The sequence below is a fragment of the Panicum virgatum genome, chromosome 6N, assembly GCF_016808335.1.
Source record: "Panicum virgatum strain AP13 chromosome 6N, P.virgatum_v5, whole genome shotgun sequence".
In the NCBI taxonomy this organism is placed as follows: Eukaryota; Viridiplantae; Streptophyta; class Magnoliopsida; order Poales; family Poaceae; genus Panicum; species Panicum virgatum.
The window spans coordinates 48,673,751-48,700,072 of NC_053150.1; the positions used below are offsets into that span (position 1 = coordinate 48,673,751).

A 26,322-nucleotide genomic window follows, 5' to 3' on the forward strand; every position below is an offset into this window, starting at 1 on the left:
TTGCAGCATCATGTTCATCATACATGCAACTACGATGCTCAACCCATTTCGTGGCCATCTAACAAACTCGCATGAAGCAAAATACGCTAGTTTGAACTGATCCATTCGACTTCACCCATGGCATACTTATATTACAAAGGATACTAGTGCTTCTACAACCAGACTGCCTGCTAAGCAAAAGGCTAATAGGTCCTCGAGAACCCAGTCCCGACCTAGCCCATACTTACTCGAACCTGCTCATGGCTTTCACAACATCATCTGGTAGCGTCGACATGTTTCCTTCCAATTCAAGGAGTTCATATAGCAACCTTTGTTGTGTGCGCGCGTACACCTCCTGCAGATTGGCCTTATTCATTAGTTCTTACATCCATAGAATCATCTACAAATCTAAATAACACCAGCTGACCTCATCTATTGCAACATCCACAGACTTCCCGTCAAAGTTCCTTGATAGGTAGGCTGCTACAATCCCAGATTCTTTCCTGCGGAAGCAACATTGGTTTAGTTTTCAGTAACATTACTAATGTGAATTTTGCAATATGCAAGTGATCTTACTCAGAAAAATTTTTCCTCGCAAGCATAGGGTAGGTCCGCGACCATGGCGCCTCTGAAAGCACCCAGTCATCAAAATACTGCGCCAAACATCTACAGAGTGCACTATGCAGCACACTAGTTATGTCTTCATGCAGCGACCGACGATCATCACTAATCTCTGTAAGATTCAGGGGGTCCAGAACATAGATGGTCTTGTGCTTCATGTCCCATGCATAACAGACCCACCCATCAGCTAAACTGGCTGGTACAATCAACTGTGTCCCGCATAAAAAAATCATTAGTCATACCCATCTAGATGGGAAAAACAAACGAGACCCAAAAGTGATAGATATTTACCATCTCTGTACGAGCCAGGTTGTATGACACGCAATCTCCTCTAAACTGGTTCTGTATTGATAGCAACTGTGAAACATCATTACCTGCAAGTGCAAATGCCTGCAAGTACCAAACACTTCATTTACAACCCACAAAGAATCAAGCATCCAAGGACTACTCATAAGTTCCGCAAAAATTTACTCACCGCAAAATCTGGCTCCAGGAAATGCCTCCACCGCAGCTCAGGATTTCCAGTGCTCATGCTCCCATCAAGTTGTGCAAACCTCCTCACAATCAAAGCAAACATGTCTGTGTCCATCTTTTCTGCTCCAGAGAATTGACGCTTGATTTCAAAACCAGTAACTTCAATATGACGTGGATATGGGTGCGTCACCCATGGCCTGCATACAAATGAAAAGCTCATATTATGCAACCAGCTCACACCTGAACCGAGGAGTCTGCATCAAGGTTATCACACTAATGTCTAACCTGGCTAAAGCCGTAACATATTGTCCCGTCACCCATATAGACAGAGACAGAATGGATTCAGGGGTTGGTTTCCGATGCACATGACCATTGTAGAAAGGATTAGGTGCGAAGTCCCCAAATGCAAGCTTCCGTCTCGGAAGTGGTGTAGTTGTGGATGCACCAAACAAAACCTTACCCTCACTACTAGTCCCTTTGTCATCCTCAAGCATTAGCATCCCACCTATCAAAAGCTCGCTGTAGTTTTTATTCGAAGATCTTGGAGACAATTTTCGTTTTGCTGCTGCGCTACCGGTAGGTGTCACAGTCAAGGGACTAGATATTTCTCCCCTGTGTACTTGAGTTACCTCAACCTCAACATCATCATCAATTCCTAGATCAAATGATGGCATATCAGATCGATCTTCCAGCAGCCGTGACTTCCCCGATTGAACAGACACACTTCCTGTGTTCCAGGTAGCAATAAACCCACTTAATCATGCAATTTACCTAAACTTATTAGCTATTAACAATGCAGAACATCGAATCACACCTTCCGACGTAAAACGCTTTATCCTATCTGCATCGCCACCTAAGGAGTTGAAGCTGTCTCTCTTTCTACGAATATCCGATGATGGATGTCGATTGTCATGCAGCATGCTGTCCATCATTGAACTCTCCCCATGTCCTGCAATATTACACCAAAAATAGTAAAGATTGCTACTGTTTATCTGAATACAAATATGTCACCAGGCTTCAAATCTATCATACCTTCAGAATCACTAAACTCCAATCTATGGCCCCTCAAACTTTCAGCAATAGCTCGCCTTGTACCTTCAGAATCATCCACCTCCAATCTATGGCCCATGAAACCTTCACTACTACACCGCCTTGTACCGATACCTAAATTAAATGACACAAAAAAAGCGTACATATGTCACCAATCAGATGAGAATGTAATCCACAAACTGCTGACCAACAGAGATACATACCAGGAGGAGTCTTCAACCTCGAGACCCCTTGACCCTTCTCACTGCTTGCAATACATTCCTGGCCTATCATCTCAATTAAGCCCTCCGCCAACAATATATTTTCCTTTATAAGCTGACGCTGATGTTCTACATAATGCCTTACACAATTGGCATTGTGTCTCTTCAGAAGGTTGACTACACCACTTCCGATCTATAAAGCACAACCACCCATAAGAATGGAAGGCAAAATGTGGACACCAAAATTATACTTGCATTTTACTTACAATGTTTGGATATTTAATCTTCAAGTACTCAAACAATCCTCCTGGGTTCAGGAACTTTCCAATGTCAGCAACCTGAGGTGTAGAACTCCCAAATCTGGAGGTCCCAGCATGAGCACATCCATCTGGATCACCAGAAGCAGGAGCAGTTTGTTCAGCTGGTGTGCTGTACGCTCTTCGTGCAGTGCGGCACTTGGGTGTTAATGCTTCACCCCTAGACATCGACCTCTCCACACGTCTCCTTTGGTAGCACACGCTTTCAGCAACCCTAGGCTGCAGCAAACACAGACATGCATCAAATTGTAACCACTAAATACGTTGTACTTCAATAACAGCACCATCTAGCCATCACTTACCATAGCAAACGCGCATATATCATCTGACCCGCCACAAATAACACTCCGCTGTATCATAACCCTCATCCTATCATTATCAAACACACTTATCCTTGGGAACACATTGTGCGGCAAATTGTATGGCCCAACATCAATATTGTCCAAATAAAACACCTGCCAGCACATTACATGCATATAAGTACAAGCCTTCACTTATGCTAAACAAAACAAATCTCAGTAGGTCAAATTTTGAGCTTTTGTACCTGAAGGAACAGATGGCATCCTGGAAGTTGTATTGTTCCCTTCGCAGGAGATGCCGACTGAACTTTACTTGCAGCTTCCAACACACATCTGATGACGTACTCACACCAGTTATAGTGGACTATGTGATCAGCACACTTCAAAGCGCCCCAGTAGTCTATGCTGACATAGTCATGCTTTACTGATGGTGCTAGTAGATGGCCCATGACATAAATAACAAAAGCAATTTGGAAACATTCGTGCTCCAGCTGGCTAGAGCTTTCTGTTAGTTCCTTTGTCAGGAAACTCTCGATGCGTTTCAAACTGTGGGATTCCCGGTCGACTAGACCAAGTGATTCCCGCATAAACGCCACTGCTTCTTGCGATACATGTGCATCACGTCCATCAATTTTCCGTGGCCCACATGGTATTCCAAACACTTTGTGCACATCACCATCGAAGAAACGGATCATATGGTTATCACCAACCACAATTGCTTGTGATTCGATATCAACTTGATTCAGCAACCATAAGCTAAGCTTCAGGTTCAGCTTGGTCAGATTAGGCACATTCAGCATACCACCGAAACCAATTGCCTCCACAAGCTCCCTTTTCCTTGGTGAAAATGACTGCACAAGCCGATAGATCTGACCTGGGGAAACACGGGAGCTACCAACCTCGATGTGCCCTTGCACCAAAGCCAGACTTCCATGTTCCTTCTTCCCGGTGGCTACTTCTCCCCCACCTTGTCTGCTCCCAGATCCGGCCGCATCCCCTCCCTAGAATTACATCAAGGAACACATTTCTCAGAAAATGTAGCTGTGCTTGAATACGGAAAGAAATCGGCACCGAAAACTCACCTCCGCCATGCTCTGACGATCACGCGCGACACAACTGCTGCCTGATCCTTGTCACCGATAGCTCATGCCGTTCAACAGAGATCTCCGTTGAGTACTAGGATGCCACAATGGATCTACAAGCAGCTGAAGCGCCGGGTTCTATTTCCAACGTCCGCCAAGGCCCCAAGCAAAAAAAAATGAGCTGTAGGATATTCTATCTCCAGAAGACTCCAGCTGAGCCCCGCAACTCCATCCAAAGCCACGCGTCCAACCGACGCCTCGATACATGTGCCTTAGAATATAAAATATGCATTCAAATACGGAATTCGCTGTTATTAAATACAGCACCAGTACGCGCGCTCGTACCTGGACGTCCTAATCTCAACGTGATCCGCGCCATACAGATATCCGGCGCACCGGCGCCGCGCGGCACAAAATCCCCTCTCAGCGGCCCTCGGCGCCCCAAAGCCGCCGCCGGCCAGTGCGTCGGAGTGCGCAGCGCGAGGAGGATCGCGTCGGACGTGGACCGGCCGGCCGCCTCGCTCGGTCGTGGAGGGAGGCAACGACCGGTGCTGGCCGTCAGTTCAGAGGAGACGACGAGAAGAGGTCGTGGCTGCCGGCTTCGTCCGCCTTAATGGTGGTCGGCACCTGCACAGTTTCCATTTTTTCCCGGCGAGGCTGACCTGACAGCAACCCGGTTTTCAGATAAATTCAGAGCGCCAGGAGAACGACGACGACGACGACTGTCAGGATCCGGTTCGTTTAACCGGATTCGTGGGCAACCGAATTACCGAAAGCGAGAGGCCGGCCGGGAGGCGGAAAGGTGAGATCCATCGCCGGCGTCGCCGACGTGGATTGTGGAGGCCACGCAAGTGGGGGCGCCGGGCTCGCTGGTGTGGAATGGAATCTCGGTGGACCTGGTCTAGAGCCGCGACGTGGACGAGACGGACCGGGGAGCTATGGCTTAGCCATTGTCAGGTGCTTGGAGCTAACAGCGTCAGGTGCTTGGAAAAGGGGTAGGGAACGAAGAGCTCGGCGCGGTTAGGTTTGGGGAGATTTGGAGAGACTATCGTTTTTAGTAGATAACAAATGCGTGTTGGGATTCTTCTTTCGAGCTATCTTGGTGTGATGGGGTTATCAACTTATCGTTATCCTGAAAATTAAGTTGCGTAACACAAGTGATGACGAAAGTATTGGTAGAATCTATAGGGTTTTAGCAAGCGAAGTGTGTACAGACTACTGTCGTGCGGACTAGGTATTATTAAGTGTTTTAATAGAATTTTATTTTCAACAATAGTGGTAGTCTCTCATCTTGTGTATCAGAAAAAGGGAGACTGAATTTTAAATAAGGAGGGAGCGATTTAAATATCTCTCGCGTAGTGTACAATGCAATGATAAGTAGAAATATTCATTATTTTGCACATGAAAAGCTAGCAACATACGACAAACAATTTCTAAAGCCATAATTTAGAACTAACTGCTTGTGCGGAGTAACATACCATACTTTATTCGGAGAAAAATAGTTTTCCAGCTCAACGCTTGTGCTTTACTTCAAATTTTTAAGGGAAAATACGCCGGGTTCTATAAAATTTGGGCTAAATTTTAGACATGAAGAAGATGAATGTTTGTAATTTTTCAGACAATGAGTAATTTCGGTAGTTACTGAAAAGGCTGAAATTCGAACACTGTTCCGGCTAACAAGTGTTCTCATTGGTTCGCTTTCAAAATGTTAGCACATCAAAATGTGGGAAAATCTATAGATTTTGGCAAGCGTTCGTTGAAGGCCAAAAAATTAGCTCATCTAAACTTTCCAAAATTTTGGTAAAAGATTATCATACCACGTTTTAGCTTTGACATCCAACCAAGGGCCAAAGGTAACAATTGCCGTCCGCACTCCAGCACTCCAGCACCTTCCATTCCGTCGTCGCGGCGAAGAACAGAGCATGAATTGCGTGCTCAAAACCTCTGCCACCGCCGCGGCCGAGCCGGGCGGGCGGGGACCCTGCCCTGCCGTGCCCACTGCCCATTGGCCGTGGTCCCGGTCCACGGGGCATCCACCCATATAAACCCGCGCGTCCCAGTCCACGCCCTCACAGTGCCCTCCCCTGCACGCTGCACGGCCCCGCCCCTGCCCCCTCCGCTCCCGCAACGGGTGGCCTCCGTTCCGACCCGGCGACGCCCCCACCACCTCCTCCTCCCTCCCCGGCGCTCGCCTCCCGCTCCTGCCCCCTTCGCCGTCCCAGGCTCGCTCCCAAACCCCCAAAACCCGAATTCGAGCCCCCGTCTCCCCCGCGCGCGGCATGGAGCCGGACGACGACGCGGCCGCGGCGGGGGCGCAGCGGAAGGCCGTGGGCTCGTACGGCCACTCGCTCCCGCGCGCCACGGAGTCCGCGCCCGCGCCGCGCGTGCACAGCTTCGGCGACGGGCCCGCCGCCTCCCCCGCCCCGGCGCCGCGCCGCGGCGCGTCGTTCCCCCAGCGCCACGGCGAGACGGCGCACGCCCCCGTGGCGTCCTTCGCCGCCTGGGCCGGCGGCGGGCTGGAGCGGGCCCTGCCCGAGTACGGCGGGGCGGCGCTGCCGGAGTTCGTCGGCGCGGGCGGCGGCGAGGGCATCTTCCGCGTGCCGCTCCGCGCCGCGGTGCACCCGGGCCGCCCGCCGCCGCTCGAGGTGCGGCCCCACCCGCTGCGGGAGACGCAGGTGGGCGCGTTCCTGCGGACGCTCGCGTGCGACCCGCGGCGGCGCCAGCTGTGGGCGGGCGCCGAGTGCGGGGTCCGGGTGTGGCGCCTCGACGAGGTGTTCGACGGGTGGCCCGGCGACGCCGCGCTGCGCCGCGGGGACGAGGAGAGCGCGCCGTTCAGGGAGTCCGTGCCGGCGCCGCCCGCGCTCTGCGCCGCGGTGGACGGCGCCAACCGGCTGGTGTGGACGGGGCACAAGGACGGCAGGATCAGGGCGTGGCGCATGGACCTCGCCACGGCCGCTGGAGTCGGCGGCGGCGGCGATGCGCCCTTGTTCAAGGAGGCCTTGGCGTGGCAGGCCTTCAGCCGCACGCCCGTGCTCGCCATCGTCGTCACGTCGTACGGTGAGAAGCTTTGCTTGATCATCTCGTTTGATTTTGCCTTGTATTGATTTGCTTGTGGCAATTAGGCGATCCCACCTTTTTGGTACCAAAAGGTGCGCCGGTAATGGGAAATGTTTAGTTTTAGCTGGTTTCACGTGACTGAATGGTGGTAGCTTAGCGAAGACGTTTGGGGACATCTAGTCAATAGTTATTGACTCGATGCTAAATGAGAATTTCGAACCCCAAATTAGACGGCCATGTTGCCACCGTTAAACCTTTATGGCCAAGCTTTGTTGCTTTGTATGAGGTGGGGACATCTACATATAGAATACTAGCGCTACAATTTATTCTCGAATGGTGTCATTCCCTTGTCTTTTGTAGGTGAATATATGCATGGATTTGACGCGTTTGGCACCTCTTACTAGCTGGAGCAGTTTTGGTGGGTGCAAGTTGTCTTTGTGGTGTATTATCAGTTTATCACACTGAAATGAATTAGCCTGTGATATCTCGAACTCTCTTCGTCGAGAACTAATTTGCATAATCCAAATAAGTCCTTTTTGTTGCTAAGATTTCCAGTGATGTGTTCCATGATCTGTATCGGAGCTGAAAGTTATCCAAATTAATTGCTTCACTAATCTCTTGGAAACAGGTGAAATATGGTCAGGATCCGAAGGGGGTATTATAAAGGCATGGCCTTGGGACGCCATTGCTAAGTCCCTCTCTCTGACATCAGAAGGAAAAGATATGGCTTCCTTGCTGGTTGGAAAAGCTTATATTGACCTTAGGAACAACGCTACAGTTGGTAACATGTGCTTGTTGCCTGCTGCTGATGTGAAACACATGCTTGTGGATCATTGCCGAGCGAAAATTTGGAGTATAACAAGCATGACATTTGCTCTTTGGTATGCTGTGATTGATATAGCTATATTTAAACAGTTGTCTCAAGTCCATTGGCCCATAGTTACTTTCATATTATTGTTACAGGGATGCTAGGACTAGGGAGCTTTTAAAAGTATTTGGCATCGATGGCCAAGTCGACTTAGCTCGGCTAGAAGCTCCAGTGATGCCAGAACAATTCATAGAGGAAGAGATCAAAGTAAAACCCACAAAGAAGGAGAAACCACAAGGTTCTTTCACATTTTTCCAGAAATCTAGGAATGCCCTGATGGGGGCGGCCGATGCTGTACGCAGAGTTGCAACAAAAGGGACATTTGTGGAAGATAACCGGCGAATAGAAGCTGTGGCTCAAGCAATGGATGGGACAATTTGGTCAGGTTGCACAAATGGATCTATTATTGTGTGGGATGGAAACGGGAATAAACTACAAGACATCCATTATCATAGTTCTTCTGTTCAATGCATAAGGGCACTTGGAGAAAGGGTGTGGGTGGGCTATGCCAGTGGCACTATTCAAGTCATGGATGTTGAAGGTAACCTTCTGGCAGGATGGACTGGACATAGCTGCCCAGTCATAAATATGGCAATTGGTGGTTCTTACATCTTTACTCTGGCACATCATGGTGGTATTCGAGGATGGCCTCTAACTTCCCCAAGCCCTCTTGACGATATCCTACGGACTGAATTGGCTAACAGAGAGTTGTCGTATACAATGATAGAGAACATTAAAGTACTGGTTGGAACTTGGAATGTGGCGCAGGAGAAAGCTTCTTTTGAATCACTTAGGTCATGGTTGGGTAGTGCTTTGTCTGATGTTGGGTTAGTGGTGGTTGGCTTGCAAGAGGTCGAGATGGGTGCTGGAGTTCTTGCCATGGCTGCAGCCAAAGAAAGTGTAAGATTACTTTATCTCACCTTGGTTTATCTCATTTCTTGCTATGCATTTTAGTTCAATCAAGCAGGAATATATTATTCATATACGCAATGGTTACAAGAAAAAACTGAAAAAAAAGGGTTCTGCTTTTAAGAATTTTAAATTTCTGCACTCCATCTGTTTGATATATTAAGATAGGACACTTCCTCTTGCCTTGTTCAAAAACATATAGCCTCTTTAAAAGTAGAGGTACTATTTGGTGAATGTTTTCCACCTAATACCATTAATTCACTAAACTGTTTATTTTGTTTGCACCATATTACGAAACGGAAGGAAGGGGTATTTACTTGTCTATTTTCTTGTTCATGGTCCTCAGCATCCAATGATTTTTCTGTATTTGTTTGTACCACAATTCAATTATTCCATTTTTTGCACTCTTCTTCTAAGTGTTTATTCTATATAGAGTTTATATTTCTAATGTTGCCAATAGGAAGGAATTTTGGGTTTCATCACCAAACTATAGTTCACAGACTTATCTTTTACTATGCACTTGGATTGTTGATGTGTGATGCTACCTCCAAGAACTGAAAGGGAAAATGACTAGTTGTACAATTTTTCTATGCATTATCATTTTACTATATGTTTTATGTTTTTCCTGCTGCTTTCAGTCCAATTCAGACGTGTGAACATTATCCTTTACCACCTTTTACTGTAGTATTGTTTACTGCTCTTTTGGTATAAATTATCTAAGGTGAATATTAGATTCAAAATATCTTGCTTATGGCCTTAGGTCGGGCTTGAGGGGAGTGCCAATGGACAGTGGTGGATAGACAATATCGGCAAGACACTTGATGAGGGGATATCCTTCCACCGAGTTGGTTCGAGGCAGCTGGCTGGATTACTTATTGCTGCATGGTACTTACTATTTATGAAATCATTTCTTAATAATTTGTTTACATGATTATTAGACATTTGTACTTTCGTACTGATCTCATATGATCTTTACAATTTTTTACTTTATGACTATATAAAGGGCTAGTAATGACCTTAAGCCACATGTTGGTGATGTTGATGCTGCTGCGGTGCCATGTGGCTTTGGACGAGCTATTGGCAACAAGGTAAGTGATTGTTGAGGCATCTTCACTTTTTTGTCTAGGTACTAGTTACCATATATTTTTTTTTTCATGTGTGTAGTAGCATTCACCAGCCCCTAGGCTCTTCGTTCTGTGTAATATCAAATAACAAATGTTTCTGCTGGAAAAGGGAAGCAGCAACTGTCCACACACATTTATTTGAGTGATGGAATATGTTTTCAGTTAAAATAATCAAATTGTGCTCCTTCTTTTATACTTCTACAATGGAGAGTTTTATTTTCTGCATTTGTTAGGACAAAAGAATTCAACTAACACTTAATATGGAAGGTTGGAACCTCAGCAATTGGCAGGAAAAAAAATCCTGTCAAGCTAATAATATATTGGAAACCACTAGTTGATTATTATATTTTCACATCTGACTAAGTTGTGCTCCAAATTTCATATGCATTTTGCAATGTATAAATAACAGGGGATACTTTTTGCAGGGTGGTGTGGGATTAAGAATAAGAGTCTATGATCGCAGGATATGTTTCGTGAGCAATCATTTTGCTGCACATCAAGAAAATGTTAGCCGTCGTAATGCTGACTTCGACCACGTTTATCGGACGATGTCTTTTAACAAACCTCATGGCTCTACAGGTATTTTGTTGTCAAATTCCCTCTTGAAAGTATTGTTGTTTATTACATTACGACACATGGCATTTGTGACACATTTTCTCTATTGTTCTACTACAGCTTCTGCGACATCGGTCCAGTTACATAAAGCAGCGAGTGTATGTGATGTTGAAACAGTGTTACCGAGCTGACTAGGTTTTCTTATGGAAATTATGTGTATTTATGAGTGCATATTGTCATAATGGCAGGCAAACGGAAATCAAGCTGATGAAGATATACCTGAGCTGGCAGAAGCTGATATGGTTGTCTTTCTTGGTGATTTCAACTACCGACTTGACGGCATCACTTATGATGAAGCAAGGGATATGGTCTCTCAGAGGAGCTTTGACTGGCTTAGAGAAAGGGATCAACTTCGAGCAGAAATGAAGGCGGGAAATGTGTTTCAAGGAATGCGTGAAGGTCCTATCAGATTTCCTCCAACTTACAAGTTCCAAAGAAACCAACCGGGTCTCTCAGGTTTTCTCTTTTATTCTTTAAGTACTTTCCAGTTAGAAAAATCTATTTTTGTTACATGGGATGTCCTTTTTTTGTGCATCCCAGTTGATTTATACAGAGTACTTCAGAGTTGAACTTGTTCCACCAACTCCATGTAGGTTATGATTCAGGCGAGAAGAAGAGAATACCTGCTTGGTGTGATAGGATACTGTATCGAGATAGTCGACCTGTATCAATAGCTGAATGCTCATTGGACTGTCCTGTTGTTGCTGCAGTTACAGCGTAAGATTATTCAGAACATAGCCTTTGAATATTTTTTTTTAATTTTGTTTCGAGGGAGATAATTACAGGGCTTATTTGATCCTTCTGTAGTATATTCCTCCAGACTTGATATGCTGTTTTTTCTCCTTTGGTAGGTACGAAGCTTGCATGGATGTCACAGAGAGTGATCATAAGCCAGTACGGTGTACATTTAGCGTTGATATTGCAAGAGTAGATGAGCTGATAAGAAGACAAGAGTTTGGAAAAATAATCGAATCCAATGAAAAAGTGCGCTCTTTGCTTCAGAAGTCACATATTGTTCCAGATACTATCGTCAGCACAAACAACATCATATTGGAAAATCAAGAAGATGTTATCCTTAGAATAAGCAATGATTGTGAAACAAGTAAGGCTGCTTTTGAAATCCTTTGTGAAGGCCAATCAATCACAAAGCTCGATGGAACTAAATATGAGCTTCCTCCAAGGGCTTCCTTTGGCTTTCCACTTTGGCTTGAGGTAGAACTGATCTATTTACTCTGCGTGTACATTGATGTTTTTTTTAAAAAAAATGTTTGGTCATAAAAACATCCTTGTGCCACACCGCACTTGCTACTCGAGACATCATATACCATAGCTTCAGCTGAATAGCCTTTTAAATTATAAAGTTAGATTCACACAACATTTAGCCTACAGGTACCTGTGACACCCTGTCTTCATTAAGAAAAAATATAATATAAAAAGTTAGGCCCATAGCTCTTACAGAGAACAGTGTACCACCTCTATTCAATGTGTTCTGTTTCCACCCAGATCGTTGATCATTCTTTTGCTTGTAGGAGATTATTGTGCCCATTACTTATTCAGTTCTGAAGGCCATTCGTAGTTATAGGGGATGTATTATAATTCTAGAAACAGAAAATTTGTAGAATCAGGAACATGTGTTACTCTTATATGATGCACATTCGGCTAACTGAAGCTCTCTTGGGAACAATTCATGATTTTTCTCATTCTAAGAGAAGCAAAATCTGATCTAAGACAGATTATATCAACTTGTACCGAACCAGTTACCAAGATGCTCATGTTTGGTCCATCTTTACGATTTTATTTGAATAGTTGTTTTGCAAAGTTATACATTGAACCAAACCACTATGAAAATACAGCAAGGTATATTTTTTAAAAAATTCTCTTTTTTCTACTGGTATACCATCATATTGAGTAGTTATTGTACATTTTCTGGCTTTTAGAATAACAATAAATTCTTATCTGACCCTGTAATGTTAAATAGGTTCAACCGTCAGTCGGTCTAATTGAACCAGGGGAAACGATGGAAATTGCAGTCCATCACGAAGACTTCTTCACAAAAGAAGAATTTGTTGACGGTGTACAGCAAAACTGGTGGTGCGAAGCCACTAGAGATATGGGGGCTGTTCTTTTGGTTAATGTCACAAGCAGCGCCTCGACTGAGACCATCACACATAGGATCAATGTCCGGTATTGTTGCCTAGTGCCCTCAGCTACCCCACCTGTTACAAACGCACCCAGTGGTGCTGTGTCAGGTTCCAAGAATAACCAGTCGAATTACTTACAACGTTCTGACTTTGCAAACTTTGGCAGCTCAGAAGTGCCTAACTTGTGCGATGTGCCAAAACGGAGCATGTAAAATTGAGCCCAGTTTCTTTCTTTTGATGCTGTAGTTCTTCTGTCCAAGCGTTTAGCCCGGTGGAGTCTCTGATTTTTCTTGCCTAAGTTGGGGCAGAAATGGCTCTGCTTGTCATCCTGTTGTGTACATATGCACTCCTGATCTCTCACCATTCTTTGTGTAGCATAAAAAAGGGACAAAAATGAAAGAAGAGATGCATAGTTGCTAGCAAATAGCAATTACCTGTAGTTAGATTAGGGTTTCCTTTTTTATTCTGAAGCAGTACATGTGGAATCGAAATTATGTTGTTACAGAGTATCATTGTAAAAAGGAAATTGTGAGCTCTAATTGATCATAGTCTGTATAACATACTTCACTGCATCACCGTAGCGTGGTTTCTACACTTTGACAGGACATGTGTCATTTGTTATTGAGATTTCTATATATTTTTTTGGCGCAGAACCTATACCAACAGTGTTCTTTTTTCCACGTCAATCCCATAAAGCCCAGTTACAGCTCAATCAGATACTGGGCTTTCGGTTCAGAATTGTTGGGAACATGAAAGCAGCATCCAAACTGTCTGCTGTTGCTGTCGAGTTGCATCGAGTGAGCTGATGCTTTGCTGCTACTGCACACACGCACAGTTGCGATACAGCTCAACGAGAACTGCAGCTGCTGAGTTGGTCCTATAACAAAGCCACAGACTTCTCTCCATCGCACTCATCATGAGTCATTTGATGCTTGGTAGTCACTTCAACCGAACCTTGCAGGCAATACAGCTCACCTCCCCGTTTGACCTGCAAATTGCTTCAGAGTTGGTCTGGAGTTCTCAAATCCTTCTACCCACCAACACGCCAACTGAAGGTGACCACTTGAATATTTTGTACATTTGAGGTAGATAGAAGTTGAGCCAAGTGCAAGCCAAACAAACTTTGCAAGTCCCTGTTAAATGATGGGTCATACTCAAGTAACCAAATTATTCAGCAGTCTTGACAACCGAACAGCTTTATGTTTGAAGCTTGAACTTGACAAGTTAACAGATGATGTCAATTAAAATATAATAGGAGGGGATCCTCATGAGCAGTTAGGTTAGGTCAAATCTTTAGACTGATCAGTCCATGCTCAGTGATGGTTTGGTCAGAATTTGGTGTACACCAGTCAGTACAGCTGCTTCTCATTTGACGTACTAGTAGTTGGGTTTGGCCAAAGCTCACTGAACTCGGCTCCAGTGCTAGGTTGTGGATCCACTACCGCTGAAAACTTTTAGAATTTGAAAAAGGTTTGAGTTGGCAGGTGATTACAAGGGTCAAAAAAGGCTCCTCCCATCTGGAAAGTAAGGCTTGTGGAACTTGTTTGACGACATGAAAATATCTTGTCTATATCTAAACTAAAGAAGTTCAGTTGAATCCGCAAGAGCTTTTTCCATTTGAAAAAAAGAGTAATGTCTGCAAAAGATATCATCATCTTTTTTTTTTGCAAAAGGTAACTACAAAGTACATGAGCTACTTCACCATGTTTGATGAGAAGGTGCTCACAAAACAATTGGCGAATGATGAAAGCAGAACGATCAAGCGGAGTGGAGGCACAAGTACAACTAGTGTTGATTGCACCCGTTGCAAACTGCTCGCAATGTTCAGGACAGAGTACCAGATTGGCAGGGCCATTTTCATTACTGCCTCTGGCATTGGATGTCCAAGTGCTACCTCCGTGCGTGAACCACCTAATCCTATCTATCATCATCACACCATCAACATGGAAAGGGTATCATTGTTTTAGTTGGTAGCTGCAAAGATGATCGAGCTGTATGCTATGCTGAAACATGCCAACTCCGGCGAGATATCTTAGCTTGTACGGCCGCACGACACCGACCCGATGGGAAGCCGAAACGTGATTGCTTCGTCTTGGTGGCGTGGTCCATGCTATCTTTCCCCCTTCCAGCAGCACGGAATCCTTTTTTCCGGTGGTGCCCGCGGCGGCGCGACACGCTTGTGCCAATGCCAACGCGAGAGCAGCGCGTGTGCCCCCCACAGCCGCGGCTACCGGCCGGAGGCGAACCGGCCGGCCGCCGCGGCGTGCGTTGCTGCGTCGGCGTCGCGTCCACTCCGCGAGGCCGGCTAGCGAATCTGCACGAGGCGTGCGAGCTGATGCCCTGCAGCTGCGACGCCTTTGCGCTGGTCGCACGCTTCGTGGATTTTTCTCGTCGGACACAGGCTGCTTTCCGGCCGTTTTTCCCGTGGATCGCCACGCCTTTTTTCCTCCACCAAGGAAAAAGTTTGGCGACCGACTCGCACTGGATTGAGAGCCACAAACTTTTCTCCAGTTCCCATTCCTGGAGTGAACGCACACGCTGCTGTTCTTCTTCCCGGAGAGTCACACTCACGCATCCAAATATTCGTGTAAAAGCTAAGGTGATAGGGGAAAACGCGGCAACGAAGCACATCGCAACTGGAGCAGCAAAAGATCGGCAGATTGCTCGGGGAGGTTGACACTTGCAGTTTCTGCATTCTAGAAGCATGATGCCGGTGTAAAAAAAACCAACAACCGTCACACTGAATGACAGTGATCTCTTTTGCATGACCTTTTAACCAACATTGAAGATCAGAAAAATATACACAAGATTTAGCAAGCAGTGCACTCGACGTTTTCTAGCTGTTTCGCTTTTCTAGAAGAATCATGCTTCAACTAGTGGGGGCTTATACGTGTATGTCTTCTTCTCAGCTTCACCAACCACTGGGTACACCTTGTCATCCTTTCTGCAAAAGGTGCAAATAGCATGGCCCCAGAACACAAGTGCATGATCAGCTCAGCAGTCACAACAGAACAAAAAGCAGGCAATGACCAAAGCCACTAGCATCACTCGTGACTCATCTCCAGTATAATTGTGCAGTATACACACATCTATCATACAAAAAGGGAGATTGGACACTATGATCACAGGAGCTACCCGCCTACATCTGCACACCAACACAACACTGAAGATAAATAGAGGCCAAAGGGACCTGACTATAGAGTCATTACATAGATACCGGCAAGTGGCCGTTCCCGTTGCCATTGTAGGTCTTGCTGTCCTCTTTCCTCCGCTTCAAGACGATGCCCCATGTAACGACCTCCAGGATCAGGGCGATGGCGCCCAGGATGCCGATGGCAATGATGTAGGCCGTCTTCCACTTCTGGTCGACACTCAGGATGGACATTCCCTTGAAGATGTTGATGACGCCCAGTATGATGATGGTGTAACCGATGGAGTGATGGTAAATGTTCCAGTAGAACCGGTACTTGTGATCCTTCTTCGGCCTCAAGAAGAGCGCAAAGATCTGAACGGGAGAAGCAAATGTACATAAAAACTGTTAGCAGAGGATTCGAATTTCAGCAGGTAGCAAGTGTCATGAGAAGAACATGGTGTATGTACCTGCAGGGTACCAAGAGCAAATACTGCGATCCCAATGTTCCTGTGAACTGAATAAGTGATTCCCTTGGACATGTTTCCAAGATGAATCCCAGTCGCCCAGCCAGACACTCCGACACCATATCCAATCAGCTGGCACGCGACATGGAGGTAGAACCAAGCGGGATCGGCCGATTTGAATGTCTTGAGGTATCTCGCAAAAATGGCTCCCATTGGCAGCAGAAGGCCCCAGCTCACAGCATTCAGGACTCCATGGGTCTACATAAAAAAAATCGAAGACATGAGAATGTTTTGATAAAACAGCAGTACTGGACGGTATGCCCAAAGCAAACTCAGAAGGTAACAGTTGTTCGGTGCTACTAAATGACAATAATGATATTTTTTTAATGGAAATGGAAACACTACTTTCCTATTGAAGACTTCCGTTGTCACAACTCACAAGGCACCTACCTAGGCCACTACCGTTACAGCTAGAATTATATTGAGAAATCCACTAAAAAAAGAATTATTTGTGAAATCAATATGTCAACGATCATCTCGATTGTATAGAATTGCCGCATGTTCGCAGCACATGTCTTCGTTACTTTGAATGCTTAAGAACATGTGCATCTGGACACCAACAGTTAGACTAATCCAAGCTGAACTGTCCACCAAGGATAAAAACCGACTGGACTTGAAAATCGCGGCCCCAATACATCAAAATTCAAAGTGTACGGACAAGAGAGGAACTTATTGGTGGTATGTCACTCATGAACATAGAGTCAACAATTGCCGTCCGCCGTACAGGACAGGTACAGTTGATTTATACGTTTGAATCGATTCAATGGAGCAGGACAAATTAGTTAGGACAATTGGCAAGCGTTTTTTCACCTACATACATATACTCCCTCCTTCCCCGTTTCTTAGGCGTATGAGCAAAATTAACTTTTCTATAAATATAGGGCGCACCCCGTCGCTCAGCAGCTCTTTACCTCGGTAAGCCACGTAATTAAGCCCCTTGCCAGGCAAATGGCGCGCGTGGTTGGGTGAGAGAAAGTTTGCTGCGGAGGAAGTTTAATTAGCGGTTAAACAGAGACGAGATTCAAGGGGCTGCATGCCTTCATGCAAACGGGAGTAAATGCTCCTTGGTCTCTGGAGTAGGAGGTTATCCGCCCTACAAATGTGGAAGGAGGGAGTACATTCTAAGCCTGAAATTATAATTAATAGATCCCTTTGCAACAAACTTAATTTCTGTGGTTAATCCCTTTGCTTTTTGTTTATGGGAGGAATCATCTTCTGATCTTCCCCGTAGCAGTAACGCTTCACATACAGACATGAACTCATTTGCAGCACAAGGCCAAATAGAAGAGCTTTTTGTTGGAGAAAGAAAAGGCGAATTTTTTTTACACAAAATTTGACAGGGTTCCAATAGTATAGTTCTATGGTTTTTTTCGAGTGAATTTGAACCGGTGCAAACGCACAAGAATTCAAGAAACAAGCAAGGCACTCAATACGAACAGGTAAATGTAAAAATCAAATCCTTAAGGCCTGAAATTGAGTAACTCACATTTCTCTTCCTGAGGATGCTGCTCCCTCCGCTGGCGGCGGTGCTGGCCCCGGTGAGGAGGTTCAGCTTCCCCTTGGAGTTCAGGTTGTCGGCATTAGTCGTCGAGTGGCTACCGATGGACCCGCCGGAGAATGGGCCCACCTGCCAGACCTGGTTCACCTCCCCGGTCCCGTTCGGGAGCTTGAGGGTCCCGAAAATCCGGAGGCGGCCGTCGTTGCCGAGCTCGGCGGCGAGGTTGGACGTCTGGTAGGAGAGCGGCCCGGGGGAACCCAGCGAGTACCCGGAGATGGGGTACGGCTGCACCTCGTACGCGCCGCCGCCCTTGGGCACGGCGATGAGCGCCTGCGTGCCGATCATGCCGTCGGCGCTGGGGTTGAGCCCCCAGGCGACCCAGCCGCCGGAGGGCGGGGCGGCGAGGAACGCGACGGACAGGGACGACGCCGCGGTGTCGTAGGTCCAGTGCAGGGACGCGCCCAGGCGGGGCAGGTCGACGCACGTCGCGAACACGCGGTTGCCCGAGAACTTGTCCGCCGCGCAGGCGGCGGCCGCGCGGCGCGGCGGCGCGGCCACCGCCGCCGCCAGGAGGAAGAGGACGAGGAGCCGCGGGAAGGACATGGCGAGCCGCGGCCGGGGGATCCTTGCGTGCGGGGCTCGCGCACTAGGCTCCAAGGAAGGGGAATCTCTGGTGGGGAAACGCAAGAAAGGCTGCGGATTTTGGGTGCGGGCTTTGGAGCTTGGATGCAGCGGCGGCCAGCGGGTGGTGGTGGTGGGACGGTGGCGGACTGGCGGCAGGGGGGGAGGGGCGCGGTTAATAAAGGCGCCGCGGAGGGTGCCTGCGGTTGGGCCCCCGAGTTGACACGGTCAGCTGGCAAGGGACTCCTTTGGAAAGGTTTTACACGTTCTTTTTTTTAACAGCGGTTGTCTGGCTGAGTACTACTAGGACAGTTGTAGGCAGCACGCCGTTTGCATGCATTGAGCGTTTCAGGTTTGCTCTTTAATCGATTCACAAAAAAGGTTTCCCCTTTTAATCCATAGTAGTAACTTATGGAGAGGATCCGAAGTGAATGCAGCATTCTGAGAGCAGGTACAACAATGAGTTTAAAGTCAAGCGGGTCAGCATTTTTGCTGATGTTGAAGAGAGAAGGGAGGAAAGAGAAGAGAACTTGGCTCTTGTTCTAGCACCAAACTTGATACGGAAGCATAGGCATTCATGAGCTCAAATAAAAATGCATGTGAGAAAGAGTAGGAAAGAGAAAGTAAGACATGTCATCACATAATAATAAAAAAAAGTTTTTAAAGACAAATATTAGACAAATATTGTATGACTTAGCTCTTATCACTTGGCTTATAGCCAAGCACTTGGCTCTATTATTAACCATTTAACCATGCTTTAAACTGATGATTCATTTCTCATTAATGTGTAGTAGAATTTTGGAGAGAGGATCAGGAAAGGCACCATTATTCATTAATACGGAAGATATTCCCTCCCCCACTTGGGATGACCAATTTTGTGAGCTTCATTTAGGCCCATCTAGTCGTGGAAAATGCTACTCATATAGTCACACCACTGATGCCGGGCTATATGCTACCGTAAGAGCGTTTTTAGTGCATTACCGCAGCTTCGCCTTCACCGTCGGGTTGTGTTCGTGTTCTACTTATAGATTATATTCTTGGCCGAGAATGAAACACTTAAATAAAAATATATGGCATGTGTAATGGTTTTCTCGAACTGGTGCTTCGAGTTCCACCCAGAAGGCTGGTGTCATCTGGCCCTGTTTGTTTCCGTTGCGCTACTCGTGCTAAAAAAAATCTTGAATGCATGAAGTACTAAACAAAATTTATTTATAAAATCACTTCACGGATGAGTGTAATTTTTCACGACGAATCTAACGACAGTAATTAATCGATGATTGGCTACAGTAATGCTAGAATAACCAACTTCTAATCGTGCGGTCAAAAACCTCATTAGATTCGTCTCGTGAAGTAGCGCAAGAGTTTTGGAGTTAATTTTGTAAACTGTTTTTATTTAATATCTTTAATTATTGGTTAAAATTTATACTACCCTAACAGGGCACAGGTAGTCCCCACTTGTAACGGGGAGCGCGTGCCCACCCTGCTGCCACCTGCAGTGCCAGTTCCGTTTCGAACGTTTTTTTTCGCCATCTACAGTAATCCCCGGGCACTCCTAGCTCTCACGAGTAAGGACAGCATGCAAAGCCAAACCCCAGGCAGGCGTCACCGTTATCGTCACCCTCCCGTAATCACAGCCTCCGTCCTGCTAAACCCCCGAGGCCGCCGCGCCGGCGGCCACATGCCCACGCATGACACCAGCCACCAGCGCCACTAACCTTAATTCCGCCGAGACACGCGGCAGCTCTACCTTCCACTGGCCACTGCACATGTCGACCCGAGGCCAGCCTCTCTCTCTCGATCTGATGATCTGTCCCTCGCACGACGGGATCGGTGCCATGCAGCCCAAAAAGGAAACGAAAAAAAAACTTCCAGAACAACGCCATGCTTCCTGGACCAGGTCAGCGCGTGCTCTCGCAGGCCCCGTTTGGTGGCAAGTGGCACAAAAAATTTGACCAATAATTAGGAGTACTAAATAAAATCAATTTACAAAACTAACTCTATAACTCTACGCTACTTCGCGAAACGAACCTAATGAGGCATTTGACCGCGTATGGAGAATGGTACTGTAGCATCACTGTAGCCAATCATCGATTAATTACTGTCATTAGATTCGTCGTGAAAAGTTACACCCATCCGTGAAAAGATTTTGCAAATAAACTTCGTTTAGTACTCTATGCATGTGAGATTCTTTTCTCAGAAATTACGTGTGATAATTGTGATAGAGAAACCAAACAGAGCCGCGGTCGCAGAGGTGCCCCCGTCCTGTGACCTGTGGGGGGCGGCGGGGCGCAGCCAGAGCGGACTCATCCCACCCGCGGAATCTGAGCACGTGCCGTGGAGCGCGTGGCGCGCCTGGTCGCCTGCGACTGCGAGCGAGACTGGAACTGGAGGTGCTGTGAGCGCAGCCGGGCGGCGCGCGGCCGCGCGGGGAGCGCCGCCCGGCGCGCGGCGCTCAGTCCACGACTCCGACCCCCGCGCGGGTCCAGAAACTTGGCAGCGCCTGCTGCCAGCCAACAACCGCCGACGACGCGTCCCCGGCGGCCGCGCGGAAAATGCGAGCGCTCGCCGCGGCGGCCACGGCAGGCTCGGCCGCACCGCCCCGTCCTCTCGTCCTTGGTCTCCAGACCTCGCCTCGCCTCGCCGCGCTGGGCGATCGGCGCGTTCCCGCTGACGCTGACCCGTGGGGGGCGGGCCACCGCCGCGGGCAACGGGACACTGACCGGCCGGCCGACCTGCGGGAGTTGACTCGCGACAAGGGGGGTTTGGTGGGTGGCTCTTGGACCGGGCGCTCCACCGTGCCAGCGGCTCGGCGCGGCGTAGCCCCAGTCTCTGCTCTCTGGTAGGTGGTCAACCACCGCGGCGACGCCACCAACCACGTTCGCGGCGGCGCCCGCGCCGGCGGGCAGCGCGGTGCGCGCCATCTGCCTCGCGAGCTGAGCTCCAATTTCATTCGTACGCAACATGGTTTGGGGGAAGAAAAAAAACGCGCTCGCGCAAGCCTTGACGCGCGCCACGTTGTGAAAATCCAGGGTCATACCTGTGAGCTCTGGAGCGAGCGCGCCGTACGCGCCAGCGTTCAGTTCAACGGCCCGGCGCGCACGTCGGGGCGTGGAAACAGCCGCTGGCTGGCCGGCCGGCGACCGGCTGTTGCTCTGGCTCCGAGCGAGGTTGGCGACGGCGGTTGTTCGTCCGTCCCGGCCCGCCGATCGCCGTCGCCGTCGCCGCGGACCTCATGGAACGGTTGCGCGCGTAGGTTACCGGCGCAATGACCGCGATGGACCCGTCGGTTTCGCCGCACGCCGGACGTCGCTTGAAGGGGATCGGAGATGACGCGTGCGATCGAGACGGGTGTTCACCGCGCACCGGCGGCTAGCTAGCACTGTCTGTGTCCTGTGAAGACGAAGCGAAACCAACCAGATGGAGTCAACCGCTCGCGTGTGCGCCTGCCTACCACCAGGCTCCCCGGTCCGTCGTCCCGTGGCGTCACGGAGCGCGGACACGACGGAGGAGGATTTCGGGGCGTGAACCACCAGATTCGTGAAAAGGCAGGGGCAGATAGGCGACGGATCGTGGCTCAACCGGCCGGTTACAACTCCGGCACGGCGAAGCACCCGTCGGCCTCGCGCTGAGCTCATCGAGCCGCACAGCCAGTAGGCCGGGCGTAACTCAAAAAAAAAGTAGGCCGGGCGCGGGGCGGCGACAGAACTGGCACGCACCTAGGGCCTGTTTGGTTTGGAACTGGCCAAAGCTGCCTGGGCCAGGCAGCGCTCCCAGGCGTTCGATTTTGATCGCCTGGGGCTGAGGTCGATGCCTGGTTAGCGAGGTGCCTGGCAAGTCACCAACCAAACGTGCCCCTATCGCGTCTGTCGGGCTGGTTAGGTAGCTGCCGCAGCCGCACGGGCGTCGCCGCCACGGCGCCCGGCCGCGGCCGTTCAGACCAGCGCCGGGCACGGACTGAACCAACCAGTTCACATCGCAACCTCCCTTTTCTTTTCTCTCCTCTGTGACGTTGGCTTCGCGTCGATCTGGACCAGGAGCTCGTCCGCAGCAGGCGCGTCCATGTCGCCCCCGGGCCGACGACGAGACGGCCGGCTGCTCCGTTCGCGCACCGCGGCCCCAAGCCCGGTCGGAGGAGGGAAAGCGACGGGGCTTGGGGCTGGCGCGTGGCGACGCCGCGCGGTGCCATGCAATGCGGCCGAGTCCCGGGAAAAGGACGGACGACGGCTGGTGGTTGGCTGGTGCGTGTACCTCTGGTCCGGCGCCGGACAGCGACGGCAGGGGCACCCCTGACCCTGACGCCACCGCGACGGCCGCGTGACGTGCCTCGGGTCGGGCCTGGCCTGCACCGTTGCACGGCCGAAGCCGAGGCACGCCGCGACGCGCGTGCAGCAGGGTGGGGTGGTGGCATGGCACGGGGAGATTGCGGTTGTACTTCGTGTGGCGCCGACTGGATCACTGGATCAGCTTGAGAAAGCCACAGAAAATAGGCACCAGGTTAGTTTGTTGGCGCCATGTCAAGTACAGCACCTGCAGCAGAAACGCTCTGCTTGCTTTGCTGCTGAGCGTTTAGTTTCCACAAAATTTTTTGCAAATTTTTACAACACTAATTAGCAGTATTAAACATAGACTAACTATAAAACTAATTAATAGGAAATCTCGAGACGAATCTATTAAGTCTAATTAACTCATCATTAGAGGTTGGTTACTATTGTACGAAATTGTCTAATCATTACATAATTAGGTTCATAGATTCGTCTCGCGATTTTGCCTGGGGTTATGAAATGGGTGTTGTCAGTTATTCTCATTTAATACTCTTGTTTAGATCCCATAATTTTACTCCAAAAAACATCACATCGAATGTTTGGACACATATATTGAGTACTAAATAAATTTTATTTGCAAAACTTTTTGCACGGATGGGAATCACGAGATAAATCTAATGAGCCTACTTAATCCATGATTTGCAATATTGATACTACAGTAATCATCCGCTAATTATGAATTAATAATAGATTAATTAGACTAATTAGATTTGGCTTGCGATTTACAATCTATTCATGCAAAAAGTCTGGTAAATAGACTTTATTTAGTGTTCTGAAATAGTAATTTTTTAAAAAAAAATTTACGCTAAAAAGATCTAAATACACCCTAAGTTCAGAGAGAAAAAGTTGATCAGGGCGAGAAACACCACGTGCGACGATCGAGTGACGCCTTTTTATCAGGCTACGGCGGTGATAGGCAGGCACGACTCACGAGAGCTCGCCGTTGCCACCCACTACCCGTAACTCGAAGCTGTTCGTCTGTTAGGGTGCGTTTAGTTTGCGAAAAAGTTTGCTTTCGGACACATATATGAAGTATTAAATATAATTTTAAAAAATAATAATTATATAGCTTAACTGATTACCACGAGATAAATCTTTTAAACCTAATTAATCTATAATTAGACATTAATTATCAAAATAACAATAAAATATGTTACAGTACCCAAATTCAAACTTTTCCACCAACTAACCACCCCTCACTGTCGTGCGTGACGCATTCGGCGTGCGAGCAATATAAGCGCAGTTTCCGTATAACGACCTCTGACCAAGAATTACTCTTGGCTACTGCCATCGACGTTCAGAAAACTCCAGTCGCCGGTCTGCGTCGTGTCGGTATCACGGGACTCGGCGCTCTGCTCGGTCCGGCTCCGGCCCCATCTCGGACTGGGAATCGTTCCTGATGCTGAATCTTCTTGTGCTGAATCTTCTCGTTCGTTATTCAAAAAAAAGAAAAAAAAAACTTGTCGTTAGCATGGTGCAGCCCACGGACAAGCAAGTTAGGACTTCCCTACCCACGTCGCATCGTGCTCGAACAGGCAAGCTCGATTGGCACTGCTAGTACGGTACGTACTAAAATCTTCAGAGTTCTGACGATGGGCGGCGGGCCTGTGGTTCCGGCGAGCCCACGCCGCCGCCGCCTCTTGATTTGAAGGCTCGTGTGTTTTCCTTTTCCGATTTCGTTCCGAGTTTCCCATGCTACATGGTATCCGTGTCGTACGCACCGTAACCTACTCTGGCACCTTTTGTGCTCTGTCCCCACCTGGCCCAGATCTCTCAGCATGGAAATGGAGGGCCAGTCTTACTTTCCAAGGCCGACGCTGATCGTGCGAATCCGAGTGTAGATCGGACTATGATCGGATTCAAGATGGAACCGGTGAGGTTATCGGTTCACTGATCTAGCCGTAAACCAGTTGAACCATTGGTTCGATAGTTTCGGATCGGAGAATTGAACTGTCCACAAATATTTTCAAATTGGTGTAATATCATAATATATAATGGATAATTAGCAATATACTAGTATGTCAACCCGTGCTACCGCACGGACTAATTAGAATTAATATAAAACTAAGATCAATAATTATAATTATCTATCTCACGTCTTTTTCATCTATTAAATATTGTAACAGATACTCTAAAATATATATTTTCATTATTTAGTTACAATAAATTCCATTTTGTGCACCACCATATGTATTCAATATATGTTTAGTCGAACTATTTATTTGTGAATTGGTGTTCATATATCTTCCATCATACATGAATATATGGTGACATATATCGTTGGTAGTATTTTTTATATAAATAATATATTAATAATGATAGAATAGTAATTTCAGAATTTTATATTGGTGCACTTTAATATATTATTGTAATTATATAATTTAGATTCAGATTTATGAGTAATTTAACTTATAGTAATAATGATATAATTGAATAATTTATATGCAAATTTAGGGGGTATTTGTATTATTTTTTATAATGCCATAGGTGGGTAATTTACACAAAGATTAGGGGGTTACTTCAGATTTTTTTATAATGGCAGAGGTGGGTAATTTAGATACATGTTTAGGGGGTTACTTTAATCTATTTTCATAATGGCAGAGGGGTAATTTATTTGAAAAGATAACAGATCCGATGATTATTATAATTAGAGTTGTTGGATTGATGCTCGATGTTTCTAATTTTTGTGAGAATTTATATGAGTTCCCTATTTTTTTCAGAGTATCCACCTAGGATCCTAGGTGACTTCACGTGAAGGCTACAAATGAGACTCCAATTAGTAATAGTAAGATAATTGACCATATGTACAAATAAACTGTCAATAACATAATTATATAAATAAATTCAACACACAAAAGATGTGTCTCAATTTAATAAATTTCATAAGTTTTCATGCTCTAAAGTTGTTTTACGGGGCATATAAAAAATAAATATGCATGAAAGATAATATATGTAGCATTTATGAAATAGAAAATGTTTAATTTAAATATTTATTATTATAAAACAACCTCAAATGCAAAAATGAAGTTCACTATTGCAACGATGTAAGGATCACCGGGGTGTCCGACCCTAGAGGGGGAGGGGGTGAATAGGGTCGCTAATCGCTTTTCTATCCTAGGGCTCAATCTAATTGCATAAGATAAACCTAACACGTCCTACATATGGTAGTTATGACTAAGGTTTATCTATGCTACCCTCTACTTACCCCAAAAGACTTGCAACCTATAGCCAATCCTAATCAAACTAACTAGGAAAGTAAAGGTAAGCAAGAAAGAGTAAATGCGGAAACGTAATGCGGTAAGTAAAGCGGTAAGGGAGAGGATATGCAAACTCCCGTGAAGACACCAAGACACACGATTTAACGTGGTTCGGTTAGGACACCAAAGTCCCTCCCTACGTCCACGGCCACTTGCTCACAAAGAACAAGTGGGATGCCGAGTCTCTTTGCTTGATCACCGTCTTGCCACGCCTCCAAGGCTCCCGACAAG

At 47.2% G+C, this 26,322-nt stretch overlaps 3 protein-coding genes across 4 annotated transcripts; 1 reads left to right on the top strand and 2 right to left on the bottom strand.

Moving 5' to 3' along the window:
* Positions 1-191: 191 nt before the first annotated feature.
* On the bottom strand, positions 192-4,311 carry LOC120679832. Its single transcript, XM_039961497.1, has 13 exons — positions 4,023-4,311; positions 3,186-3,941; positions 2,944-3,096; positions 2,591-2,860; positions 2,328-2,517; positions 2,107-2,238; positions 1,889-2,023; positions 1,360-1,801; positions 1,076-1,271; positions 892-990; positions 556-809; positions 407-482; positions 192-334 (listed from the first exon to the last, which is right to left on the bottom strand). The coding sequence occupies exons 1-13, from the start codon at positions 4,029-4,031 to the stop codon at positions 224-226; spliced, it is 2,823 nt and encodes a 940-aa protein (XP_039817431.1). The 5' UTR covers positions 4,032-4,311; the 3' UTR covers positions 192-223.
* Positions 4,312-6,112: 1,801 nt separating this feature from the next.
* LOC120678521 (type II inositol polyphosphate 5-phosphatase 15-like) lies at positions 6,113-13,338 on the top strand. 2 transcript variants are annotated; one of them, XM_039959754.1, is made up of 12 exons: positions 7,003-7,079; positions 7,440-7,497; positions 7,708-7,960; positions 8,043-8,847; positions 9,617-9,741; positions 9,860-9,944; positions 10,406-10,559; positions 10,656-10,693; positions 10,784-11,051; positions 11,189-11,312; positions 11,447-11,807; positions 12,574-13,179. In XM_039959754.1, the coding sequence occupies exons 2-12, from the start codon at positions 7,452-7,454 to the stop codon at positions 12,946-12,948; spliced, it is 2,634 nt and encodes an 877-aa protein (XP_039815688.1). In that variant the 5' UTR covers positions 7,003-7,079; positions 7,440-7,451; the 3' UTR covers positions 12,949-13,179. The 2 variants fall into 2 exon arrangements, with proteins under 2 accessions (XP_039815687.1, XP_039815688.1); XM_039959753.1 differs by lacking the exon at positions 7,440-7,497 and having other exon boundaries at positions 6,113-7,079; positions 12,574-13,338.
* A 2,419-nt stretch (positions 13,339-15,757) lies between these two features.
* LOC120678998 (cytochrome b561 and DOMON domain-containing protein At4g12980-like) lies at positions 15,758-18,657 on the bottom strand. Its single transcript, XM_039960483.1, has 3 exons — positions 17,880-18,657; positions 16,337-16,591; positions 15,758-16,241 (listed from the first exon to the last, which is right to left on the bottom strand). The coding sequence occupies exons 1-3, from the start codon at positions 18,492-18,494 to the stop codon at positions 15,942-15,944; spliced, it is 1,170 nt and encodes a 389-aa protein (XP_039816417.1). The 5' UTR covers positions 18,495-18,657; the 3' UTR covers positions 15,758-15,941.
* Between the last annotated feature and the right edge of the window lie 7,665 nt (positions 18,658-26,322).